This window comes from Leguminivora glycinivorella, chromosome Z (assembly GCF_023078275.1).
Source record: "Leguminivora glycinivorella isolate SPB_JAAS2020 chromosome Z, LegGlyc_1.1, whole genome shotgun sequence".
NCBI classification, from domain to species: domain Eukaryota; kingdom Metazoa; phylum Arthropoda; class Insecta; order Lepidoptera; family Tortricidae; genus Leguminivora; species Leguminivora glycinivorella.
This window is the reverse complement of record NC_062998.1, coordinates 36209352-36235249: the sequence shown is the minus strand read 5'-3', so window position 1 is coordinate 36235249 and position 25898 is coordinate 36209352. Positions and strand designations below refer to the sequence as shown.

The window sequence follows — 25898 nt, the reverse complement described above, 5'->3', positions numbered from 1 at the left end:
ACGTCATTTTGCTCCCGGACTTATCCAGATGTCAAACGTATTAGTAATCCCTGTTTGGGACGTGGTGGGAAAACCTTATCAATGTTATTATTATAAATGTGTGTTTGTGTGCACTGACGATTCGATTGACAATAACACAGAGTAGATGCATGCTTGTTTGACTTGAAACGTCCCATCAGTATTATGCCCTTTTAGTGTATGTTTTAGTATGATTAAGTACATGATTGGCAATTTGAGTGTGTATTACATTTCACTATCCTTATTTTTTTCTTTGTCACGGTATATACACGGTGTAATATAAGTGAACTGAAAGCTTTTAGCAGTGTATTCCTGATCACATTTGTGAGTGTGCACGGAAAAATGTCCCACTTTGTCGATTGCTATAAAGCTGCTTTATCAGTTTATTCATATAAAGATATAAGTAAATCTCGCCTTAATGGTAACCGACAAAAATGGGACGTTTTACTAAACACACTTACACTTAAATACGTAATATTCACTTATCTGGAAATCGCCTAGTTTTACTGTTATATCCTACGTACATGTTAATGGCCACGGACAATTAGAGTCTGTTCGGAAGGAGACGAGTCGCTGAATCTATGGGGTCCTAAAATACATTTTTGTGACACTGCTCCTTAGGCACAGATCAGACTAAAGGTCGGTTGCACCAAACCGTACGTTACCGAATGTAATGTTCGGTATTTTTTTTTGTACAGGAAGTTCCATATACACTCGGGTGCAAAGAAATCGGACCACCCCAGCAATTTTAACATTTCTTCAATTTCTGTAAAAACTGTAAGCAACACCGCGATGTGTTATATACCAAATGAAAGCTACGGCTTTCTTTTACACATTCATATGCTTTTCAAAAGTTTCCGCCCAATATTTTCAGATTTTCAGGGCTTCGATCGTTGCTGCCCTAAAAATGCGTAATGGAGTTAAACTTATGCCTAACGGGAAAAGTGGGGTTGCAGGGAAAATAAGGAAAAATGAAAACAATTTTCAGCTTTTCAATAACGTGTATTGCCTCCTCTAGCCTTACGACAAGCAATCATTCGGTTTTTCATTGACCTTATCAATTTCACCACGACGTCTTGAGGGATGCCCGCCCATTCTTCTTCAATCGCATGCCGCAACTGCAGCAAGGTTTCAGGGGCGGGATTTCTGGCCCGAACTCTTCTTTTCAACTCGTCCCATAGGTGCTCGATCGGGTTCAGGTCTGGACTTCGTGCTGGCCAATCCATAACCTCGATGCCGACCTCCTCCAGGTACTCTTTAGTGATCCGGGCCGTATGTGGTCGAGCGTTATCTTGCATCAGGATGAACTCGTCGCCGATGTATCTCGCGAATGGGATCACGTGTTCATCCAGGATTTCCTCGATGTACCGACGAGCAGTCAAACCACCCGGATTTGGCCTGGTACCTGGCCCTGTGATGAAAACGATGTCCGTCTTCGCTTCCAAAGAAATTCCTCCCCAGACCATTATTGATCCTCCTCCATAGGCGACACGTTCTTCGATGCAGCATTGCGAAAACCGCTCTCCAGGTCTTCGGTAGACTTGTGTCCGCCCATCGTTGCCGAACAAAGTGATCCTGCACTCGTCAGAAAAAAGCACAGGCCTCCATTGCTGAACGGTCCAATTTTCATGTTCCCGAGCGAAGGCAAGTCGTGCAGTTCGGTGGTCTGGGGTGAGCTTTGGGCCATTGGCAGGTTTGTGAGCTGTCAATCCCTTCTCTAGCAGTCGTCTTCTGATGGTCCATCTGCTAACAACCACATTCCGGGTGTCTCATAGCTTCTGCTGAAGCTGAACAGCATTCAGTCGACGGTTTCGCAGCGAGGATGTTACGATGAATCGGTCATCTCTCTCTGAAGTGATGCAATGTCTGCCTGATCCGGGTCTTCTGGAGAGAATGTGGTCGTTGAGGAACCTCTGGTACACACGTTGAACTGATGATTTCGATAGGTTGAGTTGGCGAGCCACTTCACGCTGACTAAGACCATTTTGCAACAGGGCAACTGCTTGGCCAGCTTCAGCCTCGGTGGTATCCATTTTTCTTCAGTTTTTCCGGGGCAATTCGATGAGAGCAGTATTCAAGATGACGTATCAATCAGGAATGATGCACACACATTGACAATTACTGGTTTTATGCCTAATTGCAAGTTCTTGTCAGTACATGTCTCAACGAGACATTTGGAGGGGGGTTGAATTCCCCGCCCAAATTTTACTCAATATCCACCCCCACCCTTGAATATTGATGTCATTTGATAGGGCAGAAAATTATCTAACACGTGGTATTAAAATTATTTCAGTCACGCTTATAGTTTTTACACAAATTGAGAAAACGTTAAAAATGCTGAGGTGGTCCGATTTCTTTGCACCCGAGTGTACTTCTGCTGCGTGACGTTGATGTGTCGTCTAACTGTGGTTGATGCAACTGGCCCTAAAGCTTTGCAAAATAGGTTTTTCAGAAAAATGCGAGGTCAAATTCTTACGTATTCCTGATGTTACACCGTGTACGTATAATACCGTAAGTTGCTTGTATGTTTGAGAGCGCCAATGCAAATCGTTGTGCAAACGTAATAATAATATACAGTTTCTCTCCGTTTCTTCATGTCGCTGAACGCAGACGAGGACAACGGACCGGAACCGGAACTGGACTATGGGGAGGAGGAACCGCCGCAGGACCCAAGCGCAGGTGATCAACTATTCACCATACTCTGGCACATACACTTTGTCAGTAGGAAAAAAGCAACTCCTACAAGAAATGTATTTTGGAATTTATTCTACTGACAAAACAATTGAGGAGTGTCTTTTCAAAAGGACTTATTTCTATAAGTCAACAGAGGTTATTTTTATCTATGTCTTCCTAGAGAAATAAACCTTGTTGACTTATAGAAATAAGTCCTTTTGAAAAGACACTCCTCAATTGGTGGTTGTATACCACTCTGTTTGTTATTCGTTGTATGTGTAAATCACTTGCGAGTTCGCGCGCCGTCTAAATGAGCTCTCGTAATCTCAAGACCCACTCAATATTCGCGAGCGTCCCATAGTTTGGGAATTGATTATGGAGTGTAGAAAGCAAAGGAGGGAAATCTATCAAAGTAGAACACAGCCCGTCGTCACTCCATAGTATGATAATATCATCAAGCGATGATTGCCAACATTACGACACAAAAAAAAAATGCTATCAAATCAAAATAATATCTATTGTAAATAGTACTAAAGTCCATTATATTTTGGTAGCACAAATACATAGATAATAGAGTTTCGTGTTTTTTTTTTCAAAACGTCAAACGTCAAGTCGTCAACGTCAAATCTGTCGTAACTCGTTTGAATTTTGTAAGTAAATAATAAAATTATTGAAATGACCTCACGACCGTCGAAAAAACGCCTGCATAAATCGGTTCGAGGGTTGTTCGAGAGTGCCGACTCTTAAAACGTAGTGATTCAATGCTCTTTGGTAGAACAGTCAAAAAGTGTCTACGTGTCAGCTTTAAATAAAATCACTAAAATTTACAAATATCTCCGATGGCGCTAGCGGTCTACTAAGGGAATGACATGAAATTAGAACTTATTGACGGAGTGAAGTACGCTGATTTGATTTTTTTCCGCGAGGGGTCTGCAGCGCCACCAATTTATAGTTTTATACACATGTGTCTCCTTTTCTACACCATAGAGTGGTGTTGTAAAGGTACCCGTATATTTCCTTCTCCTGGTCCTGGTCCTGGGTTCGAATCCCGGTAAGGGCATTTATTTGTGTGATGAGCACAGATATTTGTTCCTGAGTCATGGATGTTTTCTATGTATATAAGTATGTATTTATCTATTTAAGTATGTATATTGTTGCTTAGCACCCATAGTACAAGCTTTGCTTAGTTTGAGGCTAAGTTGATCTGTGTAAGGTGTCCCCAATATTTATTTATTTATTTTTGTAACCCTCGATACGTTAATTTTCATTTTTTTGTTACAAATTAAGTCTAATTGTTCTTTTCAATATCTAATCGAGCATGTAATTCGGGCATCCACTGGGACTGCAACACAGTGTAAACTAACGCAGTCTCCAGGGCGCCATTCAATGTACCATGTACCTTTTGATCAATAAAAAGATTTACTATTATTTGTTTGTCATTTCCAGTTCTCGGGACCATGGGGTCCCGGACTTTTGGGAGGCGTGCGTGGGGCCGAAGCCAACAGCGCAGAGGCCCTCTAAGACAGTTTAATTTAAAGTTATGTGACACTTATTATTTTTATTTTATTTATTTTCAGTGTTGCCGGGCAACATCAGGCACTCGTTCGCGCCCGACGGGTCAGAGTCGGAGGCGCACCGGGAAGACGAAGCCAACGACTGCCTCACGGACCGACAGGCCGTTCTGGACGAACAGGTCCGGATTACCACTTTATTTATAAAGATCGTGTCATTCCGACACGTACATTTGTCTTTAACCTTTAATAGGGATGACGACTACATAAAAAATGGCATTTTGTTTAGTCCGTCAGTTAGATCGTCCAAAAATACTGAACACATATTTTTCGCTTTTTCTAATTAATGAAAAAATACAAAGATATAGAGCATCAAAGTTCCGGAGTGGGGGCTTGTGATGTGAAGTCACTTCTAAGTAAAAATTGTACCTAGGCGTGACGTCACGCGAAACTTCAACGCACTGTACCGTCGTCATTTTTCGTTTACGAGAAAAAAGAAAAAATACGTGTCTAAAATTCTTTGATAATCTAATTAGTTTTTTTTTAGTCGTCGCCTATTGGGGATAGTAGGTACGCAAAACTATGCGCAGAGGGCGGTGTTAGCACATTGTTGCTACCGCGACCCATGTACGGCGTCTTGCCCCTTTGTCGCACTTAAAATTTGCACGTAAGTGGAGGAGTACCTACAGGAAAGCAACATGCTGGTGACGGAAGGATCTACGGAACTAATTTGTTCAGTCTAATTGTCCTTTGAGTCGTCGGCAACCCGAACCCTCCTTGGAACTTGTACACTCTTTTTTGCTGTGTACTTACACTTTCTCTTTTTTCGCTACATACGGGGAAACCCTGTGTACTTAACACAGCAAAAGGGAGTGTACACGCTTCTAATGGGTTGACAACGCGCATGTGACACTCCTTGAATTGCAGGCGTTCATAGGTTACGGTGACCGCTTTCCATCAGGCGGACCGTATGCTTGTTTGCCACCAACGTAGTATTAAAAAAAAAAATGTCGAACGTGATTAGCGGCGGTATGCCTTCTGTAATCAAATCGCCTTGATGAGTCAATGTCGTAGTGAAAACTTTTGAAAACACTGACGGCCTAGCCACGACAATGGTCTAAGGCGTTTTGCGGCAGCGGCAAGCGGTCACAAAAACAAAAACGCAGCGCGCGCGAGGCATGCCACGACTCTCGTCGCTGTTCGAAATCGCGCGCGGGTTTCACGGGCCTACCCGCGGCAGCGGCGCGCGGGGCGGCGCGCGACGAGAACAACTGTAGCGCGCCGCGCGGGCACCGCCACGACATTGGAGCGGCGCGGCCGGCCTAGGCGGCTAGATGGGTCTAGCGATTCCGCGCGAAACAAAAGATTTTGTTTTTATTATGAGCGTTTTGAACCCGAAACCATTATTTACTAAAAATTGAAATGTACTTTCGCGTATGTAGTATGTAATAATGTTTTCAATATTTTTGTATAGTATTTATTCGTATTTACTCTTAATTTTTTTCTGATTGGTTATTTATATTAAGTATCATTTAACTAGCCATAAAATAAATGTCCTGTATTTAGTTACCACACATATTTCCTTGTACAAGACGTAATTGACTAATTAAAGCATTCTATGCACTTTAGAGTCATATTCAACAGTCAAAAACAGGTTTTTAAATATGAGCCGCTCCTAGGCCCTGCCGCCGATTCTAAAAGTACGTGGCATGGCTAGCGCCCGCGCGCGTTTCCCGCGCAGCCCTGCCGCCCCGCTCGCCGCCTTACGGCCTAGCCACGACAATGGTCTAAGGCGGCGAGCGGGGCGGCTGGGCTGCGCGGGAAACGCGCGCGGGCGCTAGCCATGCCACGTACTTTTAGAAGCGGCGGCAGGGCCTAGGAGCGGCCAGAACGTTTTCATATTTAAAAACATGTTTTTTACTGTCGAATATGACTCTAAAGTGCATAGAATGCTTTAATTAGTCAATTACATCTTGTACAAGAGAATATGTGTGATGACTAAGTACATGGAATTTATTTTATGGCTAGTTAAATGATACTTAATATAAATAAACACTTAGAAAAAAATTAACAGTAAATACGAATAAATACTATACAATAATATGTTTGAAAACATTATTACATACTACATACGCGTAGTTCGAGTCGCGCGCCGCCCCGCGCGCCGCTCCCGCGGGTAGGCCCGTAAAAACCCGCGCGCGATTTCGAACAGCGGCAAGGTCGTGGCATGCCTCGCGCGCGCTGCGTTTTTGTTTTTGTGACTTACCGCTTGCCGCTGCCGCAAGACGCCTTAGACCATTGTCGTGGCTAGGCCGTTAGACCATTGTCGTGGCTAGGCCGTGACTATTGGGCGCATTGACGTTCTATGGATCTGTTTTTTTAACCTCCTTAAGTTCAATGTCCTAATACTAGGACAAAATACCTACCTACCTACATACGATGAAATTTGAATCTACGTTGAATGGAATTGAGTTGATTTTGTTTTGATTTGTTCGATTCAATCAAAAGAATTTCAGCTCTGTTTTCTAGTACCATTGATTCAAATTTGATTGGTAATTTTTTTGTATGGTGGGTCGCTTCGCTAGAGGAATCGAGCGTCCTATTTCGTCGCTCAGAAAACTGTGGAAAATGGCGATAGAACTATGTAGTATTTTTTGAAAAACGTTTTTTGGAAATGGGAATCTCGTTTTCAAATTCATTTATATAATTTAAATAACTAGCTGAAATACAAAAATCTCTCTTCTGGTCAGGACCAGAGAGGACTACAGGTAGTATTAAGACTTGTACTTATTTTTTTATGTGCAATAAAGTATAAATAAATAAATAAAATATTTTCAAAACTTTCCAAACAGATTAAATTTTCTTTGACACTTGAAATATAATACAATGCGTCATCACTCATGAATAATAAGCTAAATTAGTTCAGAATATTTAACACTAGCTTTTGCCCGCGGCTTTGCACGCGTTAGAAAGAGACAAAAAGTAGCCTATGTCACTCTCCATGCCTTCAATTATCTGTCCTCCTCCTTGCGTTATCCCGACATTTGCCACGGCTCATGGGAGGCTGGGGTCCGCTTTGACAATTAATCCCAAGATTTGGCGTAGGCACTCGTTTTACGAAAGTGACTGCCATCTGACCATCCAACCCGAAGGATAACTAGGCCTCAGGTCCGGTTTCCTCACGATGTTTTCCATCCTTTCAACTATCTCCACCTATAAAAATCACGTCGATCCGTCGCTCCGTTTTGCCGTGAAAGACGGGACAAACAAACAAACACACACACTCTCCCATTTATAATATTAGTATGGATTGGATGGTGATGATGGTACACCAAAATGTATCTGTGTATAAAAATATTAAATACTAGCATTTGCCCGCGGTTTCGCTTGCGTTAGAAAGAGACAAAAAGTAGCCTATGTCACTCTCCATCCCTTCAACTATCTCTACTTAAAAAATCACGTCAATTCGTCGCTCCGTTTTGCCATGAAAGACGGACAAATAAGCAGACACACACACTTTCCCATTTATAATATTAGTATGGATTAACGTATTGAAAGAGGAGAGGAAAAGAAGCGTACATCCACTGTCATTTTAAGCATCACAATGCTTAGTCTATGGGTATGAAGTCTATGAATGTGGTTTAAGTGATCGCCACTAAGAACTAATGACAAAGATAATTTACTTACTTCCAAACTTGTATGGGCATGTTTTCTGCCATTCCTTTTACAGTAATATCAGCGTAGTAGTTACACACATACTTAAAATAAAATATTTTATGCCATGCACGAAATAAAGCATCAGATAATTATAAGAAAAACAGGGACAGAAGTTATTTTTAACTCCAATTTATATTTTATAAATCAGATAGAAATATATAAAGTAAATCAGTTGACCGTGACGTCACTCAATTCAATTTCATATTAATTCCATATTAGCAAGTCGTTCAAAATCGTTTTGACAGTTCTTAAAAAGAAGCTGATTTGACTAAGAACGTAGCGATTACTATAACAAGACTCATAACTCAATCTGAATTTCAATTTAAGCGGTTCAAAGCGCTCTAACTACACTCAATCTGAACATTGCGAGTTCAAACTCTAACTCGGTTTTTTCAGAACTTATGTACTTACTTACGAAATGTCGTCTGATATTTTCGCCATGTCGTGTACATTGATCGTTTTGTCAACTTTTCTTTTTATGAGTCGAGTGAATCACGTGTACATTGATCATTATTAATACTGAGTCGAGGTTACAGGTCGATGTGTGAGTGACTCCTGTAGAGCCACCATTTTTTTTTAATCTGTCAACTTTTTTCTTTTCGTTCCATGAGTCTTGTGAGTGTTACTCGGACGTAATAAAGCAAAAATCCTAAGTGCAGGGCTTGAGTACACGCTCATATTGGGCGTGCAGCGGGCCGGGGCGTGCGGCGTGCATGTGAAACAATTGAAGCTAATACAAGTGTCCTGAGTCGACGCCTGCAAAAGTTGTATGCACGATCGCCCGCTCGGCCGAACGCTCCGTACCAAGCGTCTACTCATGCCTTACGGCTCAGCCACGACATTGGTCTAAGCGCGACAGCGGTGAGCGGCGGCCATACATTGGAGCGAGACACAGCGATGGGACTTTTCATTCGCACGTATGTCTGCCGCTCACCGCTCTCGCGCTTAGACCAATGTCGTGGCTGGGTCGTTACAGTAACAAATTCGTATGGAATTTGTATAATACACTTAATAAGCGGCTGAGTATAGGTATGTAGTTACTAGTTATAGGTAATTATTGTCATTCCACTTTTTTTTTTCTCTGTTAGATTAATGTAAGCATAAATAGGTCAGTAAAAGGCGCTGCATCATTTGATGTACGGAATTCATGGGACTGTATCATTCAATACAATTAATTTAATTGCCGGTAATCAGGTCCCGAGGTCCGGACGTGATGAAACGATGGTTAATTGGATAAAAAGTATATAAATTAACAACTAATTGTGTTCTTGAATCATTGATATAATTATAAGAATGGTGGAAAACGGGCCTTGGTTAACTTTTATTAACTAAACATTGTCAATTACATATGTTTGTTCTAATTAAACTGTAGCTCATACTGTATTGTCTGCATTTTTAGGGTTCCGTAGTCAACTAGGAACCCTTATAGTTTCGCCATGTCTGTCTGTCCGTCCGTCCGTCCGTCCGCGGATAATCTCAGTAACCGTTAGCACTAGAAAGATGAAATTTGGTACGAATATGTATATCAATCACGCCAACAAAGTGCAAAAATAAAAAATGGTTAAAAATGTTTTATTAGGGTACCCCCCCTACATGTAAAGTGGAGGCTGATAATTTTTTTCATTTCAACCCCAACGTGTGATATATTGTTGGATAGGTATTTAAAAATTAATAAGGGTTTACTAAGATTGTTTTTTGATAATATTAATATTTTCGGAAATAATCGCTCCTAAAGGAAAAAAAAGTGCGTCCCCCCCCCTCTAACTTTTGAACCATATGTTTAAAAAATATGAAAAAAATCACAAAAGTAGAACTTTATAAAGACTTTCGAGGAAAATTGTTTTGAACTTGATAGGTTCAGTAGTTTTTGAGAAAAATAGGGAAAACTACGGAACTCTACACTGAGCGTGGCCCGACACGCTCTTGGCCGGTTTTTTAAAGTAGCTGACGTGTTAAACATTTTTGTGTAGAAAGCGGGCGCGGCTGCGCTGTACGTGCCCGAGTGCACGGGAGACGGTCGTTACGCGCGCGCGCAGTGCTATCGCTCCACCGGGTACTGCTGGTGCGTGCACCAGGACACGGGCAAGCCCATCCCGGGCTCCTCCGTCAAGGACCTGCGGCCCGACTGCGACGCCGCACCGCACCACGCCAGCCCCATGAGAGGTACATCACCACAGAGAACCTCCTATAGAGTAGCATTCTTGTATATTTTGTTCGCGATACGAGTCGCCAGTGCGAGGGGTGCGAGGAGCGGGCGGGGAATGTGTTAAGCGCGCTGTGATTGGCCGTTTCAAGGACGGCGGGCAGTCGCGCCAGATGAAAGGGACTGTCCCTCTACTGACGCGTAAGTGGCCAATGTAAGTTGACCTATGCCGGCTCTGAATAAATTATAAATATGACTTTTATGTGGAATGTAATGACGTCTGTTTTTAAATTTGAGCTTCTTGTTACCTTTCCACGCCATTTCACACTACAGGTGGACATCTTTAAGACATCAAAATACCCTTTTTCAATTTTTTTACTGCGAAAAACACGCGCTGCTTTCGGGTCTGTTACTTGGTCGATACTGATCGGGCACGGCGAGCGCCCGCGCTTATATCAGTGCAAATACTAGGAAGGCTGGCGACCGCGAGTCGTCTTGTAATGGATGTCTATAGGGGTTGGTCTGTGTACATCACATACTCGTATCTTTAGGCCATGACATGGAGTAGGTATCTCTGGTGTCTGTACTCGGACCTAAAGCGCCAGCTAACCTATAACAGACTCTGACAAAACTTGCAACACCGCACTTCGCGAGTCTGGTTGTCCATTGGTTACTATCAAGGCAGTATAAAGATCCATCCCGAGATCACTGCCGATGCCGGCACCAGGCAATAGCCAGCAGGGTAGATTTGACATTACTGAATGACAAACCATTTTCCGCGACTCAATGGAGCTATGATTCTTGTTTCTTGGCCGAACTTTCAGTGCTGAAACTACCTACATGTAACATTACACACAATTCAGCTGAAGACTAGTAAAACACCAATTAAAGTATTATGTAAAAGTGCCCCTGTGGCCTATTTGCTGAATAAATTATTTTGATTTTGAATTACATATTTTGATTATATAATTTTTTTTTTCAGGCTGTCCTGAACCAATGAAGACGAACTTCTTGAAAGATTTGATGAGATTTTTGATCACAAAAATGGCGGCAACTACAAATGGAACAGGACCCGGGTAAGTTTGCTTTGATTTGATCTTAAAATCTTTGACCACCAAATTAGAAGTGCTCTTCCGCTAATCTGACCTTAAACGTTCACAGTGAAATTGTAAAATGGGGAGCATCAAAAGAAGAACAAGCAGCCACATGGACATACGTGATGCTAGACAAGGACAAAAACAAAGCCTTGGAACGACGGGAGTGGAAGTCGTTCCATCAGCTGATCGCGAATATGGAGCCTCTGCGGAGGTGTGGGCGCAAGCTGCCCCGCTACTGTGACATCAATCATGACTCCAAGATAACGATAACGGAGTGGATGGCATGCTTGGAGGTCACGCAACTGCCACTCAGCCAAACGAGTAAGTATTATACGAGTATAAACTGTCAAACTTCGACCAATACGTCAAAATCGAGGAGCCGAACAAAACATTTTTGAAAGGAAACGACCACGCCAACAGACAGACGTCAAATACGAATCTTACATGTCCATGGGCATTAGTTTCGACAGGAAGGAAATAGTGCGAGTGATAGCTCGCTTTCTGGTGTTGCTTGATCGTCAGTGCAGGGCGACGAAGTGATAGTTATAACATACAAACGACTATGAATATAGTGCAAGTAAAATGAAACTAAATATTATCCATGACTTCTAGATCACAGTATTCCATGTTCGGAGAATTTGAATGTCACACAACTAGTGTTGTGAATTTAAGCTTTGAGGCGTAAACTACAAAACTCGAGTCGCGACTTCTGAGTCTTAAAGCCTCGAACCTTAAAGCCTCGACCATATAAGCCTCAACCTTATAAGTTTGCGTTGCTGCTTACGAGCACAGAATCCTCGAGTCTTTAGTCCTCAAGCTTTAAAGACTCCTAAGCTTTGAAGGTTTATAAGTTTATAAGGTTTGTAGCATTTAAGTCTTAAGAGCTTTTAATAAACTAGATCCTAAGGTCAACAGAAGTAAAAAAAACAGGCCAAGTGCGAGTCGGTCTCGCCCACTGAGAGATCCGTACTTTTTAGTATCCTGAGATACATGAGATAAAGCGTGGTGACGTGACCAGGCGGGCGGATATCTGAGTCTTAGTAATAGACTTGCGTTTTTACCCATTGTGTACGGAACCCTAAAATCTACCAAACCGACACGTCAAATTAAGGGTTAAAATTAAATACTATCCGCCTATAAAGCTCGTTGTTTGAGCTCTTAAAGCTTGACACAGGCCTTCGAGGTTTAGGGGGCTTGAGCTCTCTATGAAGCCCGAGTCTTAAAGACTCACTCTTAAGAGCTCATAAAAAGCTTGAGTCGTTAAGGTACTGAACCGTTTCTGAGCTAAAACCTTTAACGCTTGAGTCTTTAAAGCGTGAACCTTTAGGGTTTGCAAGTCTTTAAGGTTTAAAAGTCTTCAAGACTAGTCTTATAACAACACTACACACAACCGAGTGAAATGGCGCAGTGACAAAAAAAGCGGACAGCATTTACTTATAATTATCTCCTCTTATACGTCCTTTGCTTAGGATGGTTTATGCCACTTAAGTCAGATAATGTAATAGTAATTAGCAGTGGCTACTTGGCTAGCCTTAACATAGGTCGAACTACTTAACATGGTCACCATGGCCCTGGTTTTCACACTACTAAAAGTTAAAATATTTTTTTTGTTCCAGCGGAGCCAGCTAAAGTTTCAAATCCTAGAAGAAAAGGACCAAACCCACTTGAGTCAATCCTGAAAGCAGATGACTAATATCTAGAAAACAACTATGGATTGTACAACAGATATTGCTAGTGGCTTGTTTTTAAAAACAAGCTTTCACTAAAAGTAATTACAAAAACGTAAAATCGATATTTCACAGCAAAATATTTGTCAATGTGAAATATACAACTACGTTATTTTGTTTTTGGAAATCGACTTCGTCGTGTCCGGTCAATTATCGGTCACAGCACGAGTCCTACAAGCATTTTAAGCTTATGCACCGCGAGGATGGTGGTTTTTAGACCCAGTAGTCCATCTTCGAACAATTTATAATTCTCGTTAAAAATGTAAAACACATTCGCCCCTTAGAAAAAGCCTGCCTTAATCGCGTGCATTTCTATTATTTTTAACCGAGATCCGCCCTTTTTTCGTTCGAAGTTGAACTACCTAAACTGTATAAATCGTTGTACACTGTTAGTACTAGATATTGGGTGCCAGCGATGAAATAAGCAACATTCAGTGTCACCTATATTCAGCGAAAGGTGGTGCTAATTCCAAAACATACGTATTTAATACAAAATGAAGAAGAAAAAAACCTACAGACTATTGTGAGCTTATAATGTTCTACATAAAATAAGAGGTGATGGCTACTTCACGTTACAGTTATGTGATGATATATAGATAGATGAAAATATGACATTGTCTATTCTAAGCATCTGTGATTCTAAGGATGTTAAATAAGTAAAAGAATAGAGACAAGATACATATATAAAACACAGTGACTTAAGTCTGATAGTGCCAGTAATATTGACGGAAGAAACATTGTAGCTGCATAGTTTTGTATTACTTTTTTACTGTTAAACATAGTTTCATGGTATTATTAATTATACCCGAAGTATTATTTTATGGTAAATATAATATAATTTGACTTGGAAGATTTAAACGAATATTTATAACTAAAATCGCTCTGTAAGTAAATAGTTATGTTCCGAATTCAAGCAAATCGCTTGGACACCAAATTGCATTGACGAAGCTGTCGGTTGTAGCCGTCGTAAGAATATGACGACCGCAGCTGCTGGGGCAATCGAAAGGTTAAACGTCACGCTCGTAGTAGACTATCATGCTTTTATCTAATGCAGAATAATGGTAGAAAGCTAATCTAGAATAAACGCTACAGTAACTAAATAGCTTTTAGATAACATGGGCAAAAACATGTTAAAAATGGACGGTTAACCTACATATAACCGCACGCGTACGCGGATACGAGCGCTAAGTCTATCTGGTACGAATTATCATCCATACTAATATTATAAATGGGAAAGTGTGTGTGTCTATTTGTATGTCCGTCTTTCACGGCAAAACGGAGCGACGAATTGACGTGATTTTTTAAGTGGAGATAGTTGAAGGGATGGAGAGTGACAAAGGCTCCTTTTTGCCTTTTTCTAACGCGAGCGAAGCCGCGGGCAAAAGCTAGTATATTATACATTAGAGATTACTTGTAACCTCAGGGTGATTTTTGAATTTCATTCAATACTGTCTCCACTAATAGACTTTTAAATTATAGCAATAATAGAATTAAAGAGTGTTTATTGTTCGATGCAACTGTATAGATTCCCGATTTCTATCGCTCATACCTATTTTAATATGAGACATTTATTTGAGTGACGCAATCGAGCGTCCGACACATGAAATCTAAACACTAGTAGAGTCTGTTCGGAAGAGATAAGTCGTGGAATGTATAAGGTCCAATACATTCCACGACTCTTCTCTTTCCGAACAGACTACCACTGGTAACTTGTAGCTTTGAAAAATGGGCCGCAGATGCAATAAGTGTATCAAATATCACATGTATGTATTTCTTTTGACAAAACCTACGTTGAAATCACATACCTACTAAATAGTTATTATTTTTATCAGGTATTTTACTCATATCAATTCTCGTACGCATAAGTATTTATATTTATTTCGATAGTATCTACGTTGACATCACATTACATACGTAATTAAGTATCAGTAATGTAAAAGGCATTTTACTAGTTGCAGTTCTCGACTTCTAAAGAACGTTTCTAATTTCGTATGTACACTGATTCTCGAACGTAATATACAGTAGCGCAAAAAATCTATCATACTGGTTATATATCAAAAACAATAAGTCGAAAATTCTTAAAATCAGACGTTTATATCAAGTAAACAACTATGGTATCATCATTACAAATATGTATTTGAAATATTTGAATACTTACGAGGACTCACTGCACGTGGCCCGTGGGCAGCCACGCGAGCCTGATGCGAATTAGTCTTTACACACACCAATCGTGTATGTTACTAATATAGAACTTTTTATTATAAAAACATCGAAAATATCGAATCCTACTAACAATATAATATAGATGGATTGATTTATCAATCTCAGAAGTCGTTGGCATGAAAATGACACCACATCATTATTTTACTATTTGAAGCCCATAAAGCTAGGAACATACTACGCGGACGCGGAAATCGACCGCGACCGCGACCGATCAGTGTGCACGGAACAAAACATCCAGCGAGCCAGATTTCGATCGGACGTCCATGCGCTTAAGGCCACGTCCACGTCCGTCGACCGATAGTTTGCACGGTTATGTGTAATTTCATTGTCCAGATCCCCGTCCGCGGTCGATCGACGACGGACGTCCGCGCAGTATGTTCCTAGCTTAACTGGGGCATACGAATTGTTTTAAAAATGAACCTTAAGTTGCCCAAATTGTCAGTTTCATACACGTTTCTATAGTGTAAATTTCATCGACATCACACATTTAAAAATTAATGAAATAATTTTGCACACATTTGTCCGAAAAAATATGATAAGATTATTTTCCGCTACTGTACATCTCTCTACGTATACTCATGGCGAAAATGTTTCCCATGTCAGAATGTATATAATGCGTGTCTAGAGATTTCATCTAAAATTCTAAATGAATCTTCCGCGGTAACAATAACTAAGCATTAATCTACTTATATGTACTAAATTGCTGTATGTTTGCAAATAAAATAAACTAAGTATTTATAATGTTAAGTAGTCAGTGTTGAATGTAAGAACTATGTGATATTTTCTCTGTTGATATTATTCCCGAATAAAGAGAATAATGTAACTACTGGACTATGTAATTTCATTTATACATATCCCATAAACTTACAGACCCTACAATTAATAGATTGCGTCACAAGGTAGCAAAATTGCATTTTACGGTGAGAAGTATTCAAGTGTTGACGCCCATGGTGGAAATATAATTTCAATGGGAGACCATACAGAAAGAATAGATCATAGTCGTGTATCACATGACATTGTACAGCATATATATGGCCTATTAACATTTTTGACGGATACGGATTTTTTTAAAAGGTAGGAAAACCAAAAGATATTTCATAAACAGCAAATAGTATGTATTAAGTAATAATTAATGACTTTTTTCCAATATGATACGAGTACAGGTATTTATATATAGCAATATTACAAATACGTAATGATAACTAAGAACATATATAAACCAGTGATCAACAGAAGGCTGGCAATAATAATTTATAATTAGATTACACGTTACTTATTTTACTATTCTCCTAATTTGGGTGGTAGAATTTTTTTCCTGAATGATTTTTCGTTCATCGCATCTGGGGTGATGAGTCCGAGAACGGTCTGCTTGTATTGGTCGACGGTCTCGCTGAGAACTTTCTGGAAGAGGCTCTCGAAGACCTGCGCCTTGACGCCGGCCTCCTCGGAGTGGAGGCTGGTCCACTCGGGCTCGCAGCGCCGCCACTCGGTGAACAGGATGTCGTCGATGTGGTCCGACCGCCGCGCACCCACCCCTGTTCATAACAGAGTCATAAATAAATACTGGGGACACCTTACACAGAACAACAAAGCCCCAAACTAAGCAAAGCTTGTACTATGGGTGCTAAGCAACGATATACATACTTAAATATATAAATAAAATACTTATATACATAGAAAAACATCCATGACTCGGGAATAAATATCTGTGCTCATAACACAAATAAATGCCCTTGCCGGGATTCGAACCCAGGACCGCAGCTCAGTAAACTAATGACAATCATGTTCGATGGGGGTTGGCAACAAACAAAAGTATGCATAGGTTGCCTTCATTCTTGAGTCTTTTACCTCTGCCACACACTCGACGAGCGGCGTGGGAAGTAGGCAGGCATTAGTGTGGCCGCGCTACTAGTCATGTCGCTCGTCATGCCCACCGCTCCCTATTTTGTCGGTTTTTTGGCGCGAGTCAAAGGGCCGGCAACAACCTAGTGCGATAATCGCGCACTGCCCTGTGTGTGGCCGGAGAGGGCAACATCGCGGCAGCGCGAGGGGCATAGTGTGGCAGAGGTATTTAATTGTGTGTTATGTTATGGCATTTTGCCATGGAATGTGTATTAAACTTTTCAAAGTAGTGTAGACAGCGCGCGATCTACCCTCATTCGCGCGCTCCGGCTGCGTACGCTTCCAACCGTTCACTTTCAATGTTACCACTGGTCGCATTCACACTCGATGGTCAATATAAATCTAATGAAACTAACCGTGAATCATTTAAAAACTCTTGAGAGTATGTGATTAAGTATGTAGTTTAGCAAGCCGAAGCCGAAATCATCGTGAGGAAACGGCAAACAGGCGGCGCGTTATCAGTCCCATAGAAATTTTAAATTATGCAAGTTGTTGCACTAACAGAATAGTCTACTTCAAAAATAACTTTTTTTACCTGAAACCACAGGCGGCGAAACACCAGACAGCACTTGTTTGACTTCGCTAATAGTTTTCTGCCCTCTCTTCTCCGGGCTAAGCTCCTGCTGGTGCGGCAACAAGTTGCACGCATCCCACGGCTGGTCGCTCAATTCCTGCTTCTGCCTCGCTAGAGATTCTTCGCAAATGTCTTTTATGAATACGCTGAACGCGTCGCTAGGGTCGTAATGGAACTCCTCTCCGTGCGCTATGTGGCGATGTATTTTTTCTTCTAAATCGTCGTTCAGGACGAACATACGTGAAGTTTTGGCTAGAGCGTTGTTGGGCGGCGTGTATGGAGGTGGAGGCTTGTCGGGTATCTCTCGGACGACTAGTGCCTGATTCTGTTGCTGCTCTAGAGCTTTTATCTGAAATACCACACAGATATACAAACATTAATAAATACATAATCTATATTTAAAAATATTGAATAATAAATCCTACTTGAATTTTATCAGACATTTATTTTTGGAATGAAAGGGCAAAGTGATGTTAAGTAGCATAACTCTACATAAGAGTTTAAACCTCAACCAGTCTGTTAACATGTTCACTGTATTTGCCCTCGGAAAATTGTTTGTGAACCCAAGGAGTTATCAAATAATCAAATTTCCTTGAAAATGTTATTTCTGAAAAATGCAACACTGTAGGACTGGTTCATCTTTTTCTTTTACTACTATGTTGCTCAATTACGCAGCCGCATCAAGGTTGACAGTTTAGTCCGTCATAACGAACGTGTTTTGATGAAGGTCCATCGCCTGTGGCTCAGTGGATGTTTTCATTTTTTCATTTCATTTATTGCAGCATACATAAGCGTTTTTCTACTCCCGAACAGTTATTCGTCATTTACAGGGTCGTGCATAGATCTTTAAAACCCTACATAAAAGTCTATTCCCCAAAGCCAGCCCCCGACGGCTTCCCACGCACTCGCACAGTAACGAAAAAAATGAAAACGCATTGTTTGGCTCTATAACCATGGCAACGCATTGTTGTAACGTTAAAGCGCGCGTGCGCGGGAAGCCAGTGGGGGATGGCTTTGGGCAGCTGGCTCGAGCGCTGGCAGTGCAAACCTTTGCGTCCAAATACAGGAAACTGTGAATATCACGAAAGTTATTCTAGAAAACTACTTAAAACTAAGTGCGTGGTCGTAGAAAAAAAATTGTATGCAACAATACTCGTGGCGTCTTTATTACCCACGCCACTCGCCTTTTCTGACCTCCTTTAAATGCCGGTTTCATAAACTACTGCAACCAAAGCGCTTATATGTGTTAAATGTTGTCGATGAAGGCGCGGTGCTCACCTCTCTCTCGATGGCCAGCTGCTGGCGGCGCAGCTCCTCCACCTCGCTGTAGCCCGACGAGGACGACACGCTCTCCAGGCTTTGCGCGTCGCTTCTTATACTGCTGCCTGTAATCACCAAACAACTATTACTGCACTTTCATTTCATTGGAGGCTGGAGAAGAAACTTATCAATACTACCGATTCAAAAATAACTACTAGGCTCGGCCGAGTTACATCTACGTTAGTCATTTGCCGAGCAAACGCGTTGCCTCGCGACATCTTTGTGGACCCGCCTGATGACATATCAAGACTATTTATAATAATTAATGATCTTACTTTATTTACATGAACATATTTACATAATTATATAAGACACTTGATGATGATGAAAAATGATCTTTCTTAAAATTAAAAACGGGACATAATCGCGTAAAACTATGTTTTTAAACCAACCTCCAACGCCATAGTCCCCGTGGTCTCTGAGCAGACTGGCTAAAGTTGACATCAACATCTAGCTGCACGAGTTTTTCGAACTACCCGCACTTGGTCCTGACTACCCACTTGCACGTTTTGTGCACTAGGGATGTCACCTTGTCGACAAACAACACGATTATCGGTTTTTCAACCTGCGATATTTGTTTCTTCCTACATTTACTAATGACCGGGTTCCATGTGGATGAGATAATAAAACCGCCACACCACAACCGCCTTTTGTACATTTTTGTGTATATTTTGTGCAATAAAGTTTAATCAAATAAAGTCCCGTTTTTAATTTAAGTATGTGTAAAAATCGTGAAAGTTTAAATTAATGGTCTTACCAAAACTGATGATCGAAGAGTCGGAGCCATCTGTAGTGAGCGGCTCGGGAGACGCCGCGCCGGGCGGCACCGGCAAAGGGCCCGCTTGCGTCTGAGTCACTATAGGATCACCATTCTTCAACGACTCTGCTTCTACAGAATTGTTAGAGGAGTCACATATACAAATCTGTTCACATATCAAAGTTTCTGAGCTCGACACAGGGTTCACTTTCTCTGGGAATATATTTTCCTGTTTCTCTACACTAGTTTTTACATTGTGATCCTGCTTAATATCCATTGTTTGAACACATGACTCTGAAAGCTCGTATACACGCGATGGAGTATTATGCGGACTGGTAATGAGAAGCTCAGGGTCAGGAGAGTCCACAGGTGACTTACTACGGTCACTCAGCCCCTTGTAGTACAGATCGAACTCGTCTACGAGGCTGTGGGCGGTCGACGCCGAGGAGGACTTGTCCGAGTCACGGTTCCGAATCTTATCCATGAAATTTTCAAGAACATCACTGTCGCAATTGTCCTTAAGGTGAACCTTGTTGGATGATTCCAGGATATTCCTAAGGGCTTCCTCGTTAACTTCGTATTGCCTTCCGTAGCTAAAAATTTGGGGTAAAGAGAGATTCTGAAAGATTATGTTTAAATATGCGCCGTCAACGGCTACGAAGTTTTCGGCCGCCGTGTCCGTGGCCTGGTCGGCGGTCCCCGCGGGCTCGCAGATGCTGTCCCCCGTCTGCACGCACTTCTCGGCGCAGGCGCTCGCGGGCGGGAGCTCCTGCAGAGGGACCGGCGTCTCCCTGGGCTTGGACGACGAGCTCTCCTCGCACCCACTGCTCGACAAGTCAAAGCATTTGAGAGGAGCTACATTCCGATCGGCAGAAATATTTCTCTTCAGCTTCTTTTTCCCTAAGAGAATCTGTTCCACGTCAACGTTGTTCTTGAGTTTCAACTCGATGCTGTTCCTGGTTTTCATGAGAGCCGCCTTGCGCCTCTCGGAGAGGGTGAGCAGCGCCTTGCGCATGCGTTGCATCTCCCCGCACTCATGTTGCAGCTTCAATAGCGCTCCTCTTTGCTTCTTCTTCAACGTCGACACGTCGGTATTGTCTTGCTTCTTTTTGTTTTCTAACCAAATAATCTGGCTCTTGGTGAAATCTTTCAATGCATCCTCGCGCATTTTCAAAACAAACAATAAATTCTTGGCGCGCCTTTGTTCATTGCGAATTAGTAAATTAAGCTGAAATTAGCAAATTAATTACATGATTAGTTGACCACTTAGAATTACTAGAGAAAAGTTTTAAATAAAGAATTCTTAACGGTACGAATCGCTTATGCACGAACAGTGTCGTGCTTGTGCGAAGTGCCGGCGAGGTCGTTTTTCCCGACTAAACATTAGGGTACCTATCACTATTTAAATTGTCAGTAAAGTGCTATGTGCATAAATATGCAATTATAAATCGACTTTGTAACTTAACGATAAGGTTACTTTTTGTATGAAAATGACACATTTTATATTGACATGTCTAAGGAAATATACTCACCAGACAAAGACTTTTTGATGCCATTGTTTCGATATCGTCAACATTCGCTAAAACGCCAGCGCCGCTTTCCAGCTTGGACAAGAAAGAGTTATATTCCGAATTCTTCAGATCGAACCTAGATTTGCTAACCCAGTTGTCGCTGGCCGCTTCAGAAAAACATTTTTCGGATAAGGAACAATTTTCCAAATACTGTAATGATTCAAAAAATGAATCGATAAAATGAAGTTCCCTTTGGAACTGCTCACATATGTAATCGTTGTGTAACAACCCATTATTAACTCTAATTGTGCTGATTAGGTCCGATGGTTTCACCAATTTGTTGTTATTAAAAACGTCAGGACAAGCGAGTGCTTGGAGTTCATCAACCTTCTTATGGCAATTATTTCTTTTATTGGTTAAATCTTCTGAACTCTCGGAGATGTCACACTGGTTAATCTTCTTTTTCAGAAGTGACATCACATTTAATGGATACGCTAAGGGACTAGGCGATTGATTAGATTGGCTGTCGTCGCTGCTGCCGACCACGTGGAAGTTTATTTTTTGTTTAGTCGTGTATGTGAACGTTGCACGACCGATTATGTAGGTCTTAGCTTTTCCACCACTGACCGGTTCGTCAGAGCTCTCTTTCTCTGGACTTATTTTTAAATTAGGCATTGAGCGACTACAGAAGCTGACTACCTCTTCTTTGGCAAAAATACTTTTGTCCTTTAATAGTGTAACATTAGGTATGTCGAGATTGTCAAAGACTCCTGTGCTATTGTCTGAGGTCTCTGTTTGTTCGTTAACCATGACGGGTAATGGGGGAGTTCCTACATTGGCATCTCTAGGGGGGAAATTGTGATCCATATCAGTGCAGCAATCAATGGAAGTTTGGATTCGACTGACTGGCCGCTCCTGCACCGGAACAGACATAGTCTTTTCAAATCCTATCTGCGTCTGTTCACTTTCATGGCAACTGTCAATAGGCACACGAATTACCGGGATGGGGTTTCCTAACGAAACCTTATTTATTATTTTAAGTACAGTGTGATGTTGAGGTGATTTACTATTAAAACGGTTCTTCTCTAAAATACGTTTTGAAGAGGTTGTTTTGTTTGAATGATCATCATAATCATTATTCATAGCAATTACAAGTTCATCAGTTTCATGGGGAATTAATAAATTTTTGCTTAAATTTACTCTAGGCGTGCTTTTGATGGGTCTTCCTTGTTCTGAAAATGACAAAAATTATATTGTATTTAAAGGATTATAGATGAGAGTCTGTGAAAGAAAGGAGTTTCACAATGTATTGCTATACCTACTATTCCTAAACACATAATAAAAAAATATTGGGGACACCTTTTCAGTATCATATTATTATAAACACGCTAAGGTTAACCAAACTATGAAACATGAACCCTTCCCTTTAATATACATATAATAGTCCTGAAAGACAAACTTAGTTCTATAAATTTTGCACCTCCGAGAATATTAAAAAAATCTGAAAGTATAGCTTAGTAAATAATTAAATAAATAGAAGTAAAATATAGATACTTACATAGTAATTTTTTTAGCACTGTTAATTGTAAGATAAAAAATGTATTATCTATCCTACTTTTACATACCTTTGTCTTTGGTACTTTTGGTTCTAATATTGTCGTGTATAGAATGATTGCTAACAACTATTGCCTGTTTACTATTTAAGACAGGTTTACGACTACTAAAGTCCCTCTTATTCGTTATGTTGTTTGTTTTAACATTCATCTTAGATGCTGGTGTTACCCGTGGACCTGCAAAGTTAACCAATACAAACATTATGTAAAGAAAATAATTTAATATTGATAATCCAATCAAAAGTGTAACAAAAGCTACTTAGGAGCAATCCATGGGGTTATATTATTATTATTATTTCTAGTTATTTCACTTACTTTTGTCTGTAGTAGGTGATTTCAAACAGTTTCTATGTAATACACTCTTGTTGTCCTTTTGGTTTGTCTCTGAAGACCTGTTTGTTGTTTGTGAACCTATGAAATAACAACATAATATTAACTTATTTTCTGTAGCAATTAGTGGAACTCATAATAAATTGACCATGCTTTACAACAAATTTTACAACTTCTACTGCCACTTAAATCTAAAGCACTTCCCAATTAAGGTAACATTTTTATGATAACAAGTACACTTTACCTAATTTAGCTTGATTTGATTTTACAATAATTTTATGTCCAGCACTCTTATCATCTTGTAGGGTTGTCCTAGATGACCTATTTGAAGACTGCAGAACTTTACCTGTTAAATTAATTAGAAGATTATAATAAGTATCAGTATACTTGACAGAGGCATCTCTGCTATTTTGAAAAGTGACTGAAAATTGAAAAATATAATTTATAAGGACATAATTTTGCCAGAACCAACCCCACTAGCAAATATGTTGAACATAATATTTTAGTGTTTAAACATTAAGTCAATAGGCTAGTTTCCTATTGTTAAAACAAAATATTTTATGCAGTGCACGAAATAAAGCACCACATAATTAGAAGAAAAATATGGACAGTAGTTGTATTTAAACATAATTTCTATTTAATAAGTCCAAGAGAAAGATATAAAGTAAATGAATTGACCGTGATATCACTCCTCAGTATTTCATAGTAATTCCATATTAGCAAATCGTTTTGACAGTTCTTAAAAAGAAGCTGATTTGACTAGTAGGAAACTAGCCTATTATATATATCAAGTCAATTAAAGAATAGAGTTAATGCGAGGGTTGGTTTGGTTCCTATTTGCCATTTATCTTCATGAAATTTCATGCATATTGAGAACATCTGGACAACGCAGTGGTGGGCAAATTTTATGGATTGTGGGCAAAAATTTTAAGGAAAGTTAAAAGAAGGGCCAAATTTAATAATAATTTACACCAGTAGTGCTTTATACTACAATGTTGGCCATATCACACACTAATTTGAAAGACCGGTTGTGGAACAGATAAAATTTCTTGGGCCGGAAATGGCCCACGCACCACTGCACTAACACATTTAGCTTAAGGTGAAACAAGAGACCTTCGCTAATACTCAATCAGTTGGTGAAAACATGACATTTTAAGGGATAAATTATGGAACATAGATAAACCTTGTTGTGTTTCCACAACTGCACTACCCAAACGACCCAATATATTTATTACATGTAACAACATTTAAATTTGATATGTATTGTTACAAATATCCACTTACCAATATGAGGAGTAACTCGATCCTCATCATTTTCAGATATGGATACAATCTTTCGTTTGGTGTTTGAATTCATTTTAGTATCGGATACGGCGCCAAGTTTGAGAGATCGACTAGTTTGCAGTTGAGGGTGATCTATTTCCATAATTCGACGGAGTCGCGGCTTTAATGATTGGCAAACTGTGAATACAATCGTGTTAATTCATAAGGTCCAAAAATTATCCATTAAATGTCCACAGTACTATGAAATAATGAAAATAAAACGAGACCTTGAATAAGAACGGAAAATGTATAAATACGCACCTTTTGAATCAAAGTCGTAGTCTGGCAATTTGGTGTATTTGACTAAGGTAGTTTTGTTTTTTAATGTAGACGGACACGACATGTCGTTTTCGATTTTAAAGTAAAACGAACGCATATTATTTATATCAGCATCAGGATTCGGCGATAGTGGAGAATCCATTATGCGAACTAATAATAATTTACACTGTTACATCTATAAGGGCCTCATTGTGATAGCTATTAAAATGCTAATCACATTTAACCCAACTTTATAAATAGTAATAATGACCTACAAAATCGAACGTTAATTTTGGATTTTTTCTTACATTTTGATTATGGTCCTAAATTGTTATGTAGTGTTTTTATATAGTCAGTTCGTAGCTTTTGTCATTAATACTTTTTTTTAATTCATACTTTCTGTGATCCAAATGCTTGGTTTTTTGCTCTAAAGCTTCCTTTTCACGGTGCGATTTATCGCTTCGATCGATCGGACAGATATCGTGAACGATCGGTCGCATCCTGAAAAACAAATTTTCTATGGAAATTAAACTTTCGATTCGTATATTTCAATATGCTTTAGTTTTACAGTGTGCGCTCACTGGCAACAAAGTCACTCATCGACTTTTTTGTCACGTAACTCTATAACTTTTCGTACTTCTATCATAATGTCATCATTCACTACAGAAAACATCTTCTTCAGTGTGCCAGATAATTATTATATCCTGCTCCGCAGTCTTTCAAGACCAAAGAATATAATACTCACTAAGTTCAAGACCTTTGTTCAAGACGGACTGTAAAGCTAGGAACATACTACGCGGACGTCCGTCGTAAAACGACCGCGACCGCGACCGATCGTCGGAACAAAACATCGATAGTTTGATCGGACGTTCCATCAGTCGACCGATATTTCACGGTTATTGTATTTCCATTGTCCGACGGGAATCTGGACAATGGAAATACACATAACCGTACAAACTATCGGTCGACGGACGTGGACGTGGCCTTGAGCGCATGGACGTCCGATCGAAATCTGGCTCGCTGGATGTTTTGTTCCGTGCAAACTGTTCGGTCGCGGTCGCGGTCGTTTTACGACGGACGTCCGCGTAGTATGTTCCTAGCTTTAGCCAGGAAGTGAATGGGGCACTTTATAGTTTGGATCTCAGTTCTGTTCTGCTGGATACTAGATTTGTTTATGGTTTGATTCAGTCAATTCATAGAC

At 40.3% G+C, this 25898-nt stretch overlaps 2 protein-coding genes across 4 annotated transcripts in view; one reads left to right on the top strand and one right to left on the bottom strand.

Annotated features, from left to right (window-relative positions):
* LOC125241236 (SPARC-related modular calcium-binding protein 1) overlaps positions 1 to 15370 on the top strand; it is a 39224-nt gene extending 23854 nt beyond the window's left edge. The window contains exons 7-12 of one of the 2 annotated variants that reach the window (XM_048149602.1): positions 2629 to 2697; positions 4269 to 4384; positions 9890 to 10082; positions 11045 to 11138; positions 11224 to 11480; positions 12776 to 15370. In XM_048149602.1, the coding sequence (XP_048005559.1) occupies positions 2629 to 2697; positions 4269 to 4384; positions 9890 to 10082; positions 11045 to 11138; positions 11224 to 11480; positions 12776 to 12852 (806 nt within the window). In that variant the 3' untranslated portion in view covers positions 12853 to 15370. The remainder of the gene's footprint in view (positions 1 to 2628; positions 2698 to 4268; positions 4385 to 9889; positions 10083 to 11044; positions 11139 to 11223; positions 11481 to 12775) is intronic. The other variant, XM_048149603.1, reaches the window with a different exon arrangement.
* An 830-nt stretch (positions 15371 to 16200) lies between these two features.
* Positions 16201 to 25038, bottom strand: LOC125241462. Of its 2 annotated transcripts, XM_048149968.1 has the most exons (10): positions 24701 to 25038; positions 24401 to 24577; positions 23361 to 23462; positions 23102 to 23197; positions 22799 to 22963; positions 21195 to 22405; positions 19663 to 20890; positions 18864 to 18970; positions 17547 to 17934; positions 16201 to 16644 (listed from the first exon to the last, which is right to left on the bottom strand). In XM_048149968.1, the coding sequence occupies exons 1-10, from the start codon at positions 24858 to 24860 to the stop codon at positions 16391 to 16393; spliced, it is 3888 nt and encodes a 1295-aa protein (XP_048005925.1). In that variant the 5' UTR covers positions 24861 to 25038; the 3' UTR covers positions 16201 to 16390. The 2 variants fall into 2 exon arrangements, with proteins under 2 accessions (XP_048005925.1, XP_048005926.1); XM_048149969.1 differs by lacking the exon at positions 24401 to 24577.
* Positions 25039 to 25898: the final 860 nt, after the last annotated feature.

Excerpts from the sequence above, each read along its gene's own strand:
- LOC125241462 (XM_048149968.1), bottom strand. The coding sequence starts at position 24,860 with ATGGATTCTCCACTATCGCCGAATCCTGATGCTGATATAAATAATATG. Across the intron at positions 24,578-24,700 it reads CTACGACTTTGATTCAAAAG|TTTGCCAATCATTAAAGCCG; the intron begins GTGCGTATTTAT and ends TTGTATTCACAG. Across the intron at positions 23,198-23,360 it reads ATCAAATCAAGCTAAATTAG|GTTCACAAACAACAAACAGG; the intron begins GTAAAGTGTACT and ends GTTATTTCATAG.